Source organism: Lynx canadensis, chromosome B3, assembly GCF_007474595.2.
Source record: "Lynx canadensis isolate LIC74 chromosome B3, mLynCan4.pri.v2, whole genome shotgun sequence".
In the NCBI taxonomy this organism is placed as follows: Eukaryota; Metazoa; Chordata; class Mammalia; order Carnivora; family Felidae; genus Lynx; species Lynx canadensis.
In genome coordinates this window covers 4,615,159-4,631,068 of record NC_044308.2, presented here as the reverse complement: position 1 = coordinate 4,631,068, position 15,910 = coordinate 4,615,159, and the positions used below count along the sequence as shown (strand labels likewise).

General features: G+C 51.2%; 1 protein-coding gene across 2 annotated transcripts; it reads right to left on the bottom strand.

The window, feature by feature from the left end:
* Positions 1-387: 387 nt before the first annotated feature.
* WDR73 (WD repeat domain 73) lies at positions 388-15,472 on the bottom strand. Of its 2 annotated transcripts, XR_003969289.1 has the most exons (9): positions 15,383-15,472; positions 14,767-14,834; positions 14,360-14,448; positions 12,807-12,895; positions 12,166-12,230; positions 6,142-6,306; positions 5,491-5,862; positions 3,717-4,009; positions 388-1,322 (listed from the first exon to the last, which is right to left on the bottom strand). XR_003969289.1 is itself a non-coding variant. In XM_030317313.1 (8 exons), the coding sequence occupies exons 1-8, from the start codon at positions 15,421-15,423 to the stop codon at positions 3,774-3,776; spliced, it is 1,125 nt and encodes a 374-aa protein (XP_030173173.1). In that variant the 5' UTR covers positions 15,424-15,472; the 3' UTR covers positions 3,372-3,773. The 2 variants fall into 2 exon arrangements, 1 of the variants encoding a protein (XP_030173173.1); XM_030317313.1 differs by lacking the exon at positions 388-1,322 and having other exon boundaries at positions 3,372-4,009.
* Between the last annotated feature and the right edge of the window lie 438 nt (positions 15,473-15,910).

Genomic DNA, 15,910 nt, shown 5'->3' with positions numbered 1-15,910 from the left:
TGTGGGGCTTGATCTCATGAGCCATGAGACCATGACCTACGCCAAGATCAAGAGTTGGACACTTAACCAACTGAGCCACCCGGGCATCCCAGTTTTTTCTTCTTGAGTATTGGGTAATTTCAAATTTTCTACTAAACTAGTAGTTTATAAATATCTATGTTTTTAAGAAAATTAACAGTATCGGGGCACCTGGGTGGCTCAGTCGGTCGAGAGTCTGACTTCGGCTCAGGTCACGATCTCATGATTTGTGAGTTCAAGCCCCACATCGGGCTCACAGCTGTTAGCATGGAGCCCACTTCAGGTCCTCTTTCTCCCTCTGTATGCCCCTCCCCCACTTATGCTCTCTCAAAACATAAACATAAAAAAAGAAAATTAATCTTGAAAATCTTGAGATTTTCAAATTAACATGTAATTGTACACAGTAGTCTTTTACAGTCTTTGTCCTATTTTCTTTTTTTCCTTTTTCTTGCTTAATTCATAGAGGTTTCGATGTGGTGCCAGCCTTCCGTCTTCAGACCCATCCTGGTTCCGTCCCCTCTGCTTTATGCTGCAGGTGCAGACTCCTGCTGGCTGCCCCTCTGCGCTCCCCTACGGACGAGCTCCTGTCACATCTGGTCCTCTGGTCCTGGGCACGGGCAGGATGCTGGGCGGCGGAAGGAGAGGAGCCAGGGGACTCGGCCTGTCTGTACTTCCTGCGCTCTCCCGTGGTCGCCTCGGCGGTCCCCGCTCCTGCCCCGTGGCTCCAGCCCCCGCCAGCAGGAGTACTGCGCTCCCCTCCCCACTGGGAGGCCCAACTGTTCAGCTCTGGTCACCCGTCCCCCCCACCCCTCTGTAACCCTCCGTGTAACTTCCTGCTGTGGCTCACGTCGTGGGCCCCACCTTCCCTCGCAGCCGCTTTCAGATGCCTCGTAACTAAATCCCCACGACTGAATTATTCAGTGTGTTTGGCTCTCTGGCTGGATGATGACTGATTGATATGCATTTTATCAGGATTTTTCAGCAAAACAGCTTCTCAATTCATGCATTAACTCTACTATTTTCTAAAATAACTCATTTCTGCTTTTACTTGGTGACGTAATATAGCTTACACAGTGGTATGCTGCAGTATTTGCCAATTTCTGTGGGGTTAAATATTTCCATTTTGGCCATTTTCAAACTACTGGTGTGACATAACTGAACAGGGCTGAGAAGAGAACAGAATCAGCTCTCGAGGGGGCGTGGGGGAAAGGAGTAGAAGACTTCACAAAATGGTAAAAATGATCACATCTTGAAACTGTATTTTAAACTCCAAAATGTAATGTTCCCTTGACTTCACTGTTAAACTGAAAAAAAAACAAAACAAAAACAAAATATTTCATTTGAAAATTAGGTTTTTCTCACTTCAAAATAATTCCTAAGTGCTATGAATTGAATTGTGCCCTCCACCCAAATTTCTACGTTGCAATCCTAACCACCAATGTGACTGTATTTGGAGATGAAGCCTTTATTTATTTATTTTTTTTAATTTTTTTTTTTAACGTTTATTTATTTTTGAGACAGAGAGAGACAGAGCATGAATGGGGGAGGGTCAGAGAGAGAGGGAGACACAGAATCTGAAACAGGCTCCAGGCTCCGAGCAGTCAGCACAGAGCCTGACGCGGGGCTTGAACTCACGGACCGCAAGATCACGACCTGAGCCGAAGTCGGACGCTTAACCGACTGAGCCACCCAGGCGCCCCTGGAGATGAAGCCTTTAAAAGATAAATAAGGAGGGGGCGCCTGGGTGGCTCAATCAGGTGAGCACGTGACCCTTGGTTTTGACTCGGGTCATGATCTCAAGGTTTGTGAGATCGAGTCCCACGTGGGGCTCTGGACTGACAGTGCAGAGCCTGCTTGGGATTCTTTCTCTCCCTCTCTGCCCCTCCTGTGTGCATGCTGTCTCAAAAATAAATAATAAACATGAAAAAAACAGGAGAGGTAAATAAAGTTAAATGAGGTCATAATGTCGGGGCCCTAATCTGAAAGGACTGAAGGACTCTTGTCCTTCCAAGAGGAAAGAGACCAGAGCCCTCTCTGCAGGGACACAAAGAGGCCATGTGAGCACACAGAGATGGTGGCTCCCACAAGCCAAGAGAAGAGGCCTCACGATGAAAGTTGCCGCCACCCGGATCTTGGACGTCCAGCCTCCAGACTGTGAGTACTGAGTTTCTGCTGCTCGAGCCCCCCAGTCTGTGGGGTTCTGTTACGGCGGCCCGAGCTGAGGAATACAAGTATGCCCTCCCCACAGCCAGAAAACCAGAGCCGTGATGGTCACCGTTTGTTCGGGGTGATGAAAGTTCTGGAATTGGATGCGGTGATGCTTGTGCAATGCCGTGGGTGTACTTCATTCTGTGCAATTGTATGCTTCAAACTAAAAAAGACCGCAGATTGTTATATGTATTTTACCACAATCATTTCTCCTTTTTCTTTTTTGAGAGAGAGAGAGAGAGAGAGAGAGAGAGAGAGTGCGCGACAGCGCCCAAGTGAGCAAGGGGCAGAGAGGAGAAGCGGACTGAGGGAGAAGGAGGAGGCTCACCCGAAGCAGGGCTCAAGCTTACCCAACGTGGGGCTTGAACTCACGAACCGTGACATCATGACCCGAGCCGAAGTCATATGCTTAACTGAGCCACCCAGATGCTCCCCACAATCTTTAAGAATTGACAATATACCAAACCACTGAGTCGTACACTTTCAATGGGTGAATTGTATGGTGTGTGAACTGTACCTACGGTGTGTGAATTACATGTCAATAAAGCTATTTTCTAAGAACTCAGAGTCCAAACAGTGACTAGTAATCAACTAATTTCAAAACCAAAATGGCTGAACATTCTTTAACAAGTGGGAAATTATATGTGATGGGGATGCAGAGGCACTTTAATATCTGCTACAGACCGGACTGCCAAAAAGAAACGTCCCTTGGGCCTACTCCTCTGGGAGGGCGGGGGCTGGTCTGGCAAGGTGCCACCCTGGTGAAGGCTGTGTTCCACGGCGGACCGGGGGGTGGGGGTGGGGTCCCAGCCTCTGCCCGAACTCGGGGGCCGCAGGGGGTACCGGGGACAAGGCCTGTCTCCCCACCCTGGCTCTCAGCACCCTGAGAACTATTTGCCTCCCATTTTTTTTTAATTTTTTAAATGTTTTATTTATTTTTGGGAGAAAGAGTGCAAGCAGGGGGGGGGCAGAGAGAGGAGACACACAGAATCCGAAGCAGGCTCCAGGCTCTGAGCTGTCGGTACAGAGTCCAACATGGGGCTCAAACCCATGAACCGTGAGATCGTGACCTGATCATTGACCTGACGCCCAACCTACTGAGCCACCCAGGCGCCCCTGGGGTTGACTCTTTTTTTTTTTTTTTTCATGTTTACTGGCCCATATACATTTTGAGTTCTGTAAAAAAGTTCACAAAACTGGTTTATAACATTCGCTGTTGTTTTGGTTCTCACTCTGATACTGTGAATACAGACAGGGAGGAAACACTGCCGTTCTACACGGGGGGGTGGGGTGAGGGGAAACGGTCGCTGCCAAGCGTTTATTGCACCACGCATCTTACGGATTATTTTTTAATACATTACTTCTGACTTTCCCAACAACCCTGGGAGGCGGTTATCACTAAAACTGGGGCTAAGAGAAGCTGGTTAATTAGCCCAAGGCCCCTGGGCTGGGAACAGGGACCTGTGGTCACTTGAGTCCTAAGGCAGTACCTTGGCTTTCCGGTAGCTCCTTCTCTTCTTAGAGGCCTGGGCAGGGAGAGGCTGGAGTCAGCAGGCCGCACGGTGGTCCACCCAGTCCCACACATGCAGAGAGGCGTCGCTCGCTGCCGATAACAAGGTCCTCGGCTTGTGGGGGTGCCAGGTGTGGGTAGTGACCAGTGGCGCAGTATCTGTCTGATTGTCTTCCAGGAAGATGTGACCTCTGTGAGTGAAGACAGGTTCTACTTGGCCCCCCGTTCCGTCCCAAGATGTGGCATCATAGACCTGGACTGTCCCATCAAAACCTGAGGAAGAACAAGAAAAGAGAGGATTGACACTGAAACTCTAAGGTAATTTTTCATTTTTTTGAAAAAAGTTATCTCTATGCCCAACGCGGGGCTTGAACTCACGACTCTGCGATCAAGAGTCGCATGCTCTACTGACTGAATCAGCCAGGCACCCCTAAAGTAATTTTTAAAGTTTTTGTTTGTTTGTTTGTTTATTTATTTATTTAGAATGTGAGTGTGTGGGAGGGGCAGAGAGAGAGGGGGAGAGAGAATCCCAAGCAGGCTCCACATGGTCAGTGCTGACTCCAATGTGGGGCTCGAACTCACGAACCATGAGATCTGACCTGAGCAGAAACCAAGAGCCGGCTGCTTAACCGACTGAGCCACCCAGGCGCCCCACCCCTAAAGTAATTTTATAGTTTGCTCTGTGGTACTAAAACAGGCTATAGGATGAAAAGTCAAATAACAAGATGCTTAAGGGGCGCCTGGCTGGCTCAGTCGGTATGGCATCCAACTCTTCGATCTCAAGGTCATGACTCTGAGTCCCACACTGAGTGGAAATTACTTTAAAAAAAGAAAAGATGCCTGAAGCCAACCGAAGGGCACATATCCTCTGCCCTCAATGTCGGCTCCACAGGGCATGTGATGGTGCATTTCTGTTGTTCATCTATTATGTGCCAGGTGTGAGGCCAATCCTAGACATGAATTCTTTTAATCCTCAGAACTGTATGAAATCGGTACTCTTATTCCCTGGGGAACCAGGGAACTGAGGCCTCAGAGTCTTTTGAGTCTTGCCTCCAATTCCAGTCCTGCCACATGTGAACCCTCTCAGCAGATGGCCTTGCCTCCTGCTTGGTAGGGATACGGAAGGCTTTAGAGAGAAGCACCCTCCTGTCCCCCATGACTTAGCTCTACCCACACCCACTCCAGCCCACTGTCTTCTTGCTACCAAAAAGCCAATTCCTCCACCAAGCTCGGTTCTTTCCTTCTGCTCTTTCTGAATCCTGCCATTATCAACGATCTTTTCTTAATCTCTCGACTATTCTCTCAACCTCTCCCTTCAATGGATCCTTCCCACTGGCTTTTAGAGATGCTCATTAACACCCTTATTCGGCTAGAAACTGCCAGGCCAGACCCAGGAGCCTACGGACCCGGTGGCCTGCTATCATTCGAAAAGCAAGCAGGCTGGGAAGCACTTTGCCATACCCTCAGCTCTTTCTGGAGCCGTCCCGGGGCCACCTTGCTGCCTCGTTCTCTGCAGGCCTCTCGGCCAACGTCGGCTCCGAGCTCCCGCCCAGGTAGGAAAGGCCTGCTACTGATGTGGAAGTTTAGTAGCCAGAATGGGGAAGGGCCTGCCACAGAAGCACCTGGAAAGCTGACCTCAAACTTTCAGCTCCGGGCCAGATGTATTACGGGGCTGCGGGCTCCTTCCTGAGCACCATACAGTCCTCTGGAAGAGAGGGATCAAGTAACAGACACAAAAGGATGCCCGGCGGTACCTGAAATGGCCAGGCAGTCGTCCAGGCCTGGAGCCCAGGTCACCCGCAGCAGCTCTGGGGCGGGGCTCGGTGCGGACACGGGGCACCGCCCCGAGCTCACAGGGTGGCAGAGATCCCGGGGATCAAGGAGACAGAGCTGCCCGTCTGAGCCAAGGCTGGCAATGCTGGGCCCAGGGCCCCGGCGTCGGCCCCCAACTTCAGCACACCACCTCCTTGCAGCGGCCCCGGGGCCGGGGCCGGGGCCGGCATTCTCTGACGGCGCCCACTTCTGGCGGATGTCAACGAGCCCCAGCCGGCCCGAGGCACAGCAGAAGGCAAAGGTGTCCGCGTCCAGGACCTGCAGGCTGCTCAGCTCCTCACTGTCGCCGACCCCTGAAAGACACACGGCGACACAGAAAAGCTGCTGGAGTCACAGGAGTCCGGCCGGGCCGGGCCCCTTCCTCCGGAAGCTTCCCTCTGGCCCCAGGCACCTCGCCACGCTCCGCCCAGCTGGGTCGGTGCCGGTACCGGGCCTGCCTCCTCCAGCCCCGGTGCGGGAGCCCCTCGAGGCCAGGGCCCGCCTCGCCTCCACCTGGTCTCCCCAGCACCTGGCACACACGGCTGAGGGGGGCCGCCAGGAGAAGGCCGGCGAGGGCCGAGCTACTGTGGTACCTGAGGAGTACGTGGTCTTCTGAGTTTCCAGATCCACAACCTTCAGACCGCGGAGCCTCGCCCCGTGCAGGACTCCGGGGGCCATTGAAGAGAAGACGGCCACCCTAGGCCAGAGACTCCCCTCCTCCTCCTGCACGGCAATGGTGCTGACAGCCTGAATGACGTCTGGGGGGAAAGGAGGAGAGGCTGAAGCCCGGGACGGTGAGGAAGTCTCCAGACCTCACAAAGTGAGGGCCGGCCAGCAGTCTTCCCTCGTGCCTTTAGGAGGTCAAGGAAGAGAAAGGGAGCTGACAGGTGGCAAGGGAGGATGTGAGACACGAGCACTGTGTTCCACTCCCATTTCTGAAATAGTCACAAGTGCTTTCATCTCTTTCCAATTTGTCCTACACACGGTTCTGCAGAGGGGAGATAATGAACCATAGTAGCCACCTCAGAACCCCAAGAGCAGTTGGGGCTTTTTATAGTTTTGCAAAGAACAAATAAAGATAGAAGAAAGCAGAGAGCACCCTGATGATGTCATTTACATCGTAGGTGAAAATAATGGTACAGAGGTCACGAACTAATAGTATTTCTTCAGACGCACGTTCCACGACCTCCAGCGATCTGCTGAAGCCCAAAAGTAATGGTTACAACACGGATGTCGTCTTCAGACATAAATGGGGCGGGAAGGCCCACGACGTTGTGAACAGAAGAGTCGCCGGACCTCAAGTTGAAGGAAATTTCAGTTGTGTTTGTCTCAGCCTGCTTGGTTCTCACCGCCACCTGCTACGGTCGCTGCTTCTCTTAATGGCAGCCATTTTGGACTCGGCTGAGAACAATGAGTTTGCTGCACACACTACTTAATGGGGGACGCAGATTTTCCACTTTATGTTTTCTTGCTCCAAGACAGGCTCATTATTTGGTCTCCGGATTCTCTGAAGAAAACGGAGACCTATCTATTCTTTAAATTCCGCAGCCTAGGTAAAAGCCAGCATGAGGAAGGAACGGGTAAGAAGGAACGCTGACATGGCTTGTCAAGCGAGCACATGGCAGCAAGTCCCCCTGAGAGCGTTCCCATCCCAGGGGTGCACGGCCGTGTCCGGGCCGGGCTAGAATGCAGACGGCCCTTGCGTGTTGCTCCTCAAGCCCACGGGCTCCGGGTGGCCTTGCCCCAGACTTATTGAACGTAATCGCTCCTTCCACAGGAGCTACGCAGGCTCGGAGCAGACACAACAGCTGAGCCTCAGGACCAGCGTTGGTCTCTGGGGAGCACCGATGGGGCTGGGATTCAAACCAGCCCCAGGAGAGCCTGCCTGACTCTCCTGGGCCACGTGTGAGCCCCTCTGCCCTTTCCACACCCTCTGAGGAGCCTGGAACAGATTCCCCAGGACCTGCTGCTCAGATGTGATCTGTCCTCTGATGGGGGAGAGGAGGCGGCCACGGGAGAGCCGTCAGAGACCTATTTCAAAGATGGGGTGGGAAACAAGGCTTTGGAGCCACCTGACTGGAGAATCACTTTATAGCTTTTCAGAAAGAAGTGCAGGCCTCCTCCTCCTCCTCTCTCTAGTCAGTGGTAAAATGCTCTCCTCCAGGGAATCCACACATTTAGCAAACCAGCCCCAAACGGAAAAGAGAAATGACTAGAAAATCAAAGCAAAAGACACAGTGAGGCACCTCCAAGAACTTGGCAATAAAAGAAGGCTGTGGCTGAGGATTAACCCAACACAGAGTAGGTCAGAGCAGAGGTAGGCACACTCCTAAGGAGTCAGAATGGCGCCCTCACCTGCAACACTGAGCAAATGGATGAACGGTGATCTAAAGGACGGTGGTGTCCCTGAGAGGGGGCTGTCCAGCCACGGGAACCAAGAAAACACTGGGGTCTGTCCAGGGCAGGAGGGGCCACGCCAGACTGAATATTGAACTTCAGAGTGGATACAGCAGGTGAAATTCAGCTGAGACCTTTCGAAATGTATTCATCCAGCTCAATGGTTTCCCCAGCCCTAGTGAAAGAAGAGGCCTCGGGCGCTCACCAGGGGCACGGACGGCAGTGAGGCCTGGCCAGCAGAGCCTTCTCAAGTTTTACACTTTCTGCCTAAGACAACGTGCAAAAACACAATCTGGAAACTTCTCAGCTGATTCCTCTTGTTACGGTTTCATTTAGCACGCAGTCTTTGATTACATTCCATCTTCTATAGGCAAAGAAGAAGGACCTGGAATATTCCACGTTTAGGGATACTCATGGCAGTCTTTTGAGTCTGCTGAGTACGTCTGCCTCTATAAACAGATTAGTTTAGGACGTGGCAACAATATCAAGTTTTTGAGACAACAAAGCTGTGGGTCAAAACCTGGACCTTGGAACATTCACCTAGGTAATGCTACGCTTTTAGGCTTCTAGGCAAACAGCTGGCCAATCTTCCCTAGGCTCTGGAATATTCTGCTCTAATATCTAGGGCAAGGTAAGTCTTGATCTGATTTCCCATTCCCACATGAATGTCAAAGCAAGCCCCCTTCGGCCAGTAGCTCTCCTGGGCCTGGGGCTTTAGGTCCTATTTGGCACCTGGTACCAAACAGGCGCCTCCACACGGTGAGACTCCTCTCCCACTCATCTCTAAACAACTGCCACCCCACATGGCCTATTTTTAGGCAAAGATAAAGAAACAACTAAAAGTTACTGGCATAATTATGGACAGACAGAAAGATCAGTGGAACAGAACTGAGAGTCCAGAAATAAATCCTCGTATTTATGGTTAGGCAACTTCAACAAAGGCATCAAGACAAATCAGCGGAGAAAGGTGAGGCTTTTTGACAAACAGGGAAGAGACAACTGGATATTTCCACGCAAAAAGATGAACTTCGACTGTTACTTCAAGCCATACACAAAAGGGAACACTAAAGAGATCGCAGGCTTAAATGCCGGTGCTAAAACAAACTCTGGGAGAAAAATAAAACAAAGCAGAGGGGACGATCTGTGGGTGAGGTAAAGATTTCCTAAATAGGACCCTAAGAGTACAGTCCTTAAGAGAAAACACTGACAAACTGGACCTCATTAAAATGTAGACCTCTTATGCTTCAAAACACTCTTAAGAACGTGAAAAAACAAGCTACAGACTGGGCGAAAATATTAGCAAAACACGTACTGGGCGAATAATTTGTATGTGGGATGTACAGAGGACTCTTACAACTCAATGAAGACAAAAAGGTAAATCAAAAACTGGGCAAAATATGTGACCAAATATGAGCACCAAGAAAAGAAGAAGCATCTATGTTTTTGCTTTGCTGTTGTATCCCCAGCTGGACACATCCAAAGAGCACAAAGAGGAACTGTTGACTGAATGAGGAGATGTTAGCTACTGCTACAAATAATAGTAACAGTAATTATCATAACTGCTCCCCTTTAAAAAGTTTATTCTGAGAGTGAGAGATGTGATAGGGGCAGAGAGAGAGAGAGAGGGAGACAGAGAATCCCAAGCAGGCTCCGTGCTGCCAGCGCAGAGCTTGACATGGGGCTCAAACTCATAAACCGTGAGATCATGACCTGAGCTGAAACCAAGAGTTGGACGCTTAACCGACTGAGCCACCCAGGTGCCCCTTTCTTTCTTTCTTTTTTTCAAAGTGATCTCTACGCTCAACGTGGGGCTCAAACTCATCACCCCAAGAACAAGAGTCACAGACTCCACAAACTGAGGCAGCTGGTACCCCCGTAAATGTTCCCTTTCATTGACAAATCTGCCTCCAGGAACCAGCTCAAAGCAAAATGGAGGCAAGGACCACATTGCTGCTCAGTAAGTACCCCACCACTTTTTTTCAGAGCCCGTACACCTGTACTGAGATCAATTATTATCATCTAACTATACTTAGACCCTGACATGGTTCTGAGCAGACCCTGAAGTTAGACTAGACCCATGACCAGGTCGTGTTACTATCTTTGTAACTTTCAACAAGTTAGCTTCTCTGGGACAGACTCTGTTCTCAGACTTCTGAGAATATAATGATATCATGCATGGAAAGTACTTGGTACAGTGCCTGGAGTATAATACACTTATTAATATTACTGTCACCTTGTACAGATTATTGGTTAATTTGAGCAAGTATCTATTAAACGTACAGTGAAACCAGAACATCAAAGGGCCTGGGACAGCATGCCATCTCAGCCTGCTGGGGGTGGGGGAAAAAACAAAACTGTCTCATGAAGATCTGAATAGGCATTTCACCAAAGAAGATATATGAATGGCTGATAAGCCCATGAAAAGATGTTCAATATTAGTCATTAAAAATATGTAAATGAAAGCCACAAGCAGAAACAATTTCACGCTCAATAGGATGGCCTTAACAAAAAAGACAAAAACAAATGTTAATGAGGACATGGAAAAATAGAAACCCTCACACACTGTTGAGGGGAATGTAAACAATGAAGCCATTTTGGAAAACACTTTGGAAGTTTCTTTAAAAAATCAAACATAAATTTACCACCTGACCCAGCAATTCCACTGCTGTCTATCCAAGGGAAATGAAAACTTATGTCCACACGGCGACCCGTAGATGAATGTTCTTGGCGGCATTCTTCATAATAGCCAAAAATCAGATCCATCAACTGGTGAAGGCTGGCCCAATAGAATAGATCCACGCAGTGGAATACTAATCGGCCACAAAAAGGAACCACTGATTCACAATGTATCACTGCCGTTCGTCCTGACAGTGTCTGGGGCACCAGGTGCCACCAGGTGTGACACAGAAGACCTCAAGGCACCGTGCGAAGCGAAAGAGGCCACATACAACAGACTGCATACCGTACGATTCCACTGACAGGACATGTTCAGAAAAGGCGAACCAACTATAGAGACAGGAAGTAGGTTAGTGGTTGCCTGGGGCAGGTGTGGGCATGGGGATTAGCAGTAAACGGCACAAGAGATGTTACTGGGGTTATGAAAATGTCCTAAAACTGATTTATAGCGATGGCTGCACAGCTCTTAAATGTACTACAAATCACAGAACCGTCCACTTACAATGTGTGAATTTCAATAAAATTGTAAAAAAATCATCATAGGTACAAGGAAACGATACAAACTGGCAGCTACAACATTAGACAAGTGACAAGTGACAAACAACGAGGGAAAAGCCCTCTGAGTCAGCGACTTCGAAAAGCAAATGAGCACAAGAGCGGCCGTTCCGTACCAGTGAAACTTGGGGAGAAGCCAACAGCTGCCAGCCAGTTTCTGGGAAGCGTCTAAGCGAGGCGGCGTGGGGACCGGGGACAGAGGGTCACACAAGCAAAGGGCCGGTTCCAACAGTGGTCCTGAGCCCCCGAGGCTCGTCTCCATTCTGGCCGACGGTGGGAGGATGGAAGGGGCTGGATCAGGGCTGCAAGCTCTAGGCGCCTCCCGGATGGGAACCCGCAGACCCACTGCCGGAAGGAGCCCTATTCCGCCAGGGAGCAGAGTGACCTAAGAGGGAGACTGGTCAGCCCCGCCTCGCCTCCTGCTCGCTCCTTAAGTTTCCATGGCCACGAAGAAAGGGGACCTCTTTGCCCCGCCGCCACCTCCTGCAAGAGGCGAGCTCACCTGAGCGGCCCCAGCCCTGCCCTCGCAGCCGCCCCTGCCGGGGGGAGAGGCGCGGCTTCACTAGGTGCTCTGCTCACGACTGGGTCGGCAAACTCAGTTCCTGGAGCGAGCTACAGGAAGCTCCATTTGGGAGCTGTAAGCCGGACTCTGGTAGCTAATGCGTCTTTGCCCATGACCAAGTAGATACTGCATTTTCATTCCCGCCTGGCTCCGAGAATGCTTTTTTTCTTTTTTAGCGTTTATTTATTTTTGATAGAACGCAAGCGGGGCAGGGGCAGAGAGAGGCGGATGGAGGACCTGAGGCGCGCTGTCAGCACAGAGCCTGACGCGGGGCTCAAACTCACGAACTGTGAGATCATGGGCTGAAGTTGGGTGCTCAACTGACTGAACCGCCCAGGCTCCCCTGAGGCTCTTCTTAACTGGCTTACATTGGGGGCAGGGGTGTAGGAGTTATCAGCCCAGCCCCCACCACGTCAAATTCACTCACCACTGTCCTCTGTCACCTGCCACACATGCAGGTGACAACCTGGAAGACCACTGGTTACCAGCAACCTATTCAAACCAGATAGGAAGTATCAGTCCAGACGGTGGGGCGCAACCCCGCCTACCTCCCCACCCCCCACACGCACCCTCAGCTTGGGATCCCTACATTCCCCACACCGGGAGAGCTTCCTGCAGGAAGGGGTCATCAAGACCAGTCACCCCCATGTAACAGATGAGGGACAGCCCCAGAGCTCACGGGAGTCACGGGACTGAGCCCAGGCTTCTACGTGGCCTGGTGGGTCCTCACAGGACACCAGCATGGAGCCGGAACACGCAGCCCTGACCCAGAGACTCTCCGCCCCCGCCGACTGGGGCTATTAGTCCCCGCTACCCAGCACCAGCTCTTTGACAAACTGCACTCCCTGGAATAGCTCTGGTGGTCTGTGGGGAACATTCGTCCCCAGGTCTGCGAGGGACATGAAGCTACCCGAACGATGGCTTTTTAATATTGTGAATCCGGATGTGTGGGCGCGCCTGTGTGCTGAGAGGGTAGGGGCAGAGGTGGCGATCAAGAGGCAGGACGCCCCGGACGTTTCTAGCCGCTCCACCCCAAATGGAAGGGCTGGGTCACGGAGCTGACCATACCTTGTGTCCAGCACGTGCTTCAGATCAAAGACAGACGTGTCTGAAAATCCTCCGTGGCGTACCTTGAAATCTCTTTCTGGGAATAAGCCCTGAAATGCAAAGGGGTGGCTGGTCAGAGAGCCTGCTTTCCCAAGGAACGTTTCAGACGAACTCTGGGTGGGGGGGGGAACAGAGAGAGAGAAAAAGAGATAAAGAGAGAGAGAATCCCAAGCAGGCTCTGTGCTGGCAGTCCAACTCAGGGCTCAAACCCACAAACCGTGAGATCATGACCTGAGCCAGTGGGGCACCTTAGCCACCAGAGCCACGCAGGCGCCCCGGTTCTTCTAACGATAAAAATGCAACAGCCACCAATTGTCCAGTGTTCGCTGTGTCAGGCACTGTGTTTAGTGCTTTTTCTACATCATCACATTGAATTCTTACAACCACCCCGTCACGTAGGTTCTTGTAATCACTCCGATTCGAAAATGACAACACTTGGGCACAGGGCACTTGAGCAACTTTTCTAAGGTCACACAGGGATTACGCTGTGAATCTGCACCCAAGTCTGTCTGACCAAAGTTCATGCTCTCGGCCACCAGATGCCACTATCTCCACTATCTCCACGTGAGCAACCGGAAGCAGAGGGAAGGGAGGTGGCCACAAGCAAAAGAAGCCAGGGGTGAGGTAGGAGGTAAATAAGGCCTCTCATCAAGGCTCAGGATGGGTGAGCGAGCTCCTGGCTCAAGCTTGAGTGGTGGGGATGGGGGGGGGCATCAAGAGCACTAGGCAGGAAGCTTCCCCCCAGGGAAACAAAGGTCAGGCTGCCCTATGAGATGGGTCTGAGAGATTCCACAGCAACCCTGGGCCTCTTTTCTTCTTCACATGTTCTCTTCTCTTCGCTTCTGAAACACTGACCTTTTCTGACACCCCTCCTACTTCGAAGACTATTATTCCTTCTGAGTAGGTGTTGTGGGTTCGTCTTCCTCTAACCGTTCCTTACGTGTATTCCCTGAAGTTTTATCTTTGGACATCTTCTGCTTTTATTCCTGAGACACTACAGTCATCCTAGGTGATCTCAACCATTCTAAGGGCTTCCACCACCCTCTATACCCTAATGGCTCTCTAGATCTATTTAAAAAAAAAAAAGAAATTTTTTTTCATGTTTATTTTTGAATGTGTGAGCAGGGGAGGGGCAGGGAGAGTGGGAGACAGAATTGGAAGCAGGCTCCATGCTGTCAGTGCAAAGCCCGATGTGGGGCCCAAACCCACGAACTGTGAGATCATGACCCGAGCCGAAGTCACACTGCCAACTGACTGAGCCACCCAGGTGCCCCTGGATCTCTTTTTGATGACGTTAAACTGCCCTCTTCCTCTGGGAGCCCCCGTAAATTTCAGACATTCTGTAGCACTCCTCTCTGTGGGTACTTGCCTCCCTCTATTAGACTAGAAGGGGAGGACCAGTGTTTGTCCCTCTCTCTTTCTGGTGTCCAGGGCAATACCTAGTAGACAACAGGAACTCCCTAAAGGTTTAACAAAAGGAGACACACATGCTCAGCATTTATATTTCTAGTTACCTGGTTTTCTTTTACAGAAAGTCTGAGAGGTAATAACAGATGAAGAATCTCATTTTTTTTCAGGCTTTCATAGCCAGCAACACAGACTCCTGGAAAAAGAAGAAGGAGCTGTGACAAACTGCTAGGAAGATTCTGGACCACGGCTGGGGTCTAGAAATTCCGGCAAATCCCCCAAAGCAAAGACAAATTCCTCTGCCATTGGTATGCAGCCTTGTACTAGGGAATGGAAGAGACTCAGACCTTAATAAGAGGAATATAAGCGCTGACGGAGTGTGAACATTGCTACGAGACCAAGAAGAGGCCTCAGATTCCCAGAAGTGTGGGTTGGGTCCCTCTGGGCTGAGCTTCAGAGTCCCAGCCTGAGAAGGAAGATTCCATCTCCTTCAGGGCCAGGTAGGGCACATCACCTTTGTCATCAATCCATTCAAGGACTCGTGTGGCTTCGGAAAGGTCGAATGCATGGAAATCTTGGTACCTGCATGATAAAGACACAACGTCACATGGTGCGCACCACTCTACAGGTGTTCAAGAACTCTGAGAGGGCGGTGTGATCCGGTGGGTAAGGGACCCAGGCTCTGGAGTGAGGCAGACCTGGGAGCAGGTCTTGTTGCACATTTTAACCCCCGTGTGACTGGGCCCAGGCCAGTCACACTATCCCTGAGCCTCGGTCCTCATCTATAACATGGGATTCCCAGAGTACCCAGACTTCCTTCCCAAGGTTGATGTGAGGAAGCAGAGAGATAATCTGTTCAGAGATCCACTCCGGCTGGCGCAAAATAATTGGTGGCTCGTGTGATTAATTCTCCTCCGCAAGCACTGCGCTTCCTAGTACCCCACACAACGGCGCACATAGGCGGGTGCCGCTTCCTAGACGCGGGAGCCGACTTCCAGGCGGAGTCCTCGGTGTCGGCTCCCCCCCCCCCGCGCCCACCCCAGGGTTCTTCACGCGCTCCAGCCCGCACCCGTCCCCCCGCGCGGCCAGCTGCAGGCCCGGGTCCCACGTCCCAGGCCCACAGGATTTACAAGCGCAAGGATTCCACCAGCCAGTCCTCCGCTGACTCCATGGCAACGCCGCTTCCGCTACCCCACTTCCGCCTCTGAGAACCTTCCCGGGCAGGCGCGAACCTCTCGCGAGAAGTGGGCGCGGCCGGCTCGGGCTGGGGGCGTGGCTCACGCCCGCGGGACGGGGCCGAGAGGTGTCCGACCGCCGGCACCAGCGCTCGGTGCCCTTGACCGGCTGGGTCCGGGGTTCTCCCTGCCAAAGCTCCGGGGAAAATGACGTAAAATCCGGGGTTCCCAGGATGTCAGTTCCGGGCGGGGCCTCAGGGACCTAATACCCGCCCGTTTTACGACAGGATATTTGCAGAGCAAAGTGTCAAGGCCAGAGAAAATACTGGATGCCCGGTTAAATTAGAATTTTAGATAAACAAGTTTTTTTTTTATAAGTATGTCCATGCAGTCTTTAGGACATCTCATACGAAAAAACTATTGATTATTTAAATGAAATCAGAATTTAACTGGGTGTCCTCTATTTTTATTTGGTACTTCTGG

Excerpts from the sequence above, each read along its gene's own strand:
- WDR73 (XM_030317313.1), bottom strand. The coding sequence starts at position 15,423 with ATGGAGTCAGCGGAGGACTGGCTGGTGGAATCCTTGCGCTT. Across the intron at positions 14,835-15,382 it reads CTGGTGGAATCCTTGCGCTT|GTACCAAGATTTCCATGCAT; the intron begins GTAAATCCTGTG and ends TTTATCATGCAG. Across the intron at positions 6,307-12,165 it reads GCAGGTGACAGAGGACAGTG|ACGTCATTCAGGCTGTCAGC; the intron begins GTGAGTGAATTT and ends CTTTCCCCCCAG.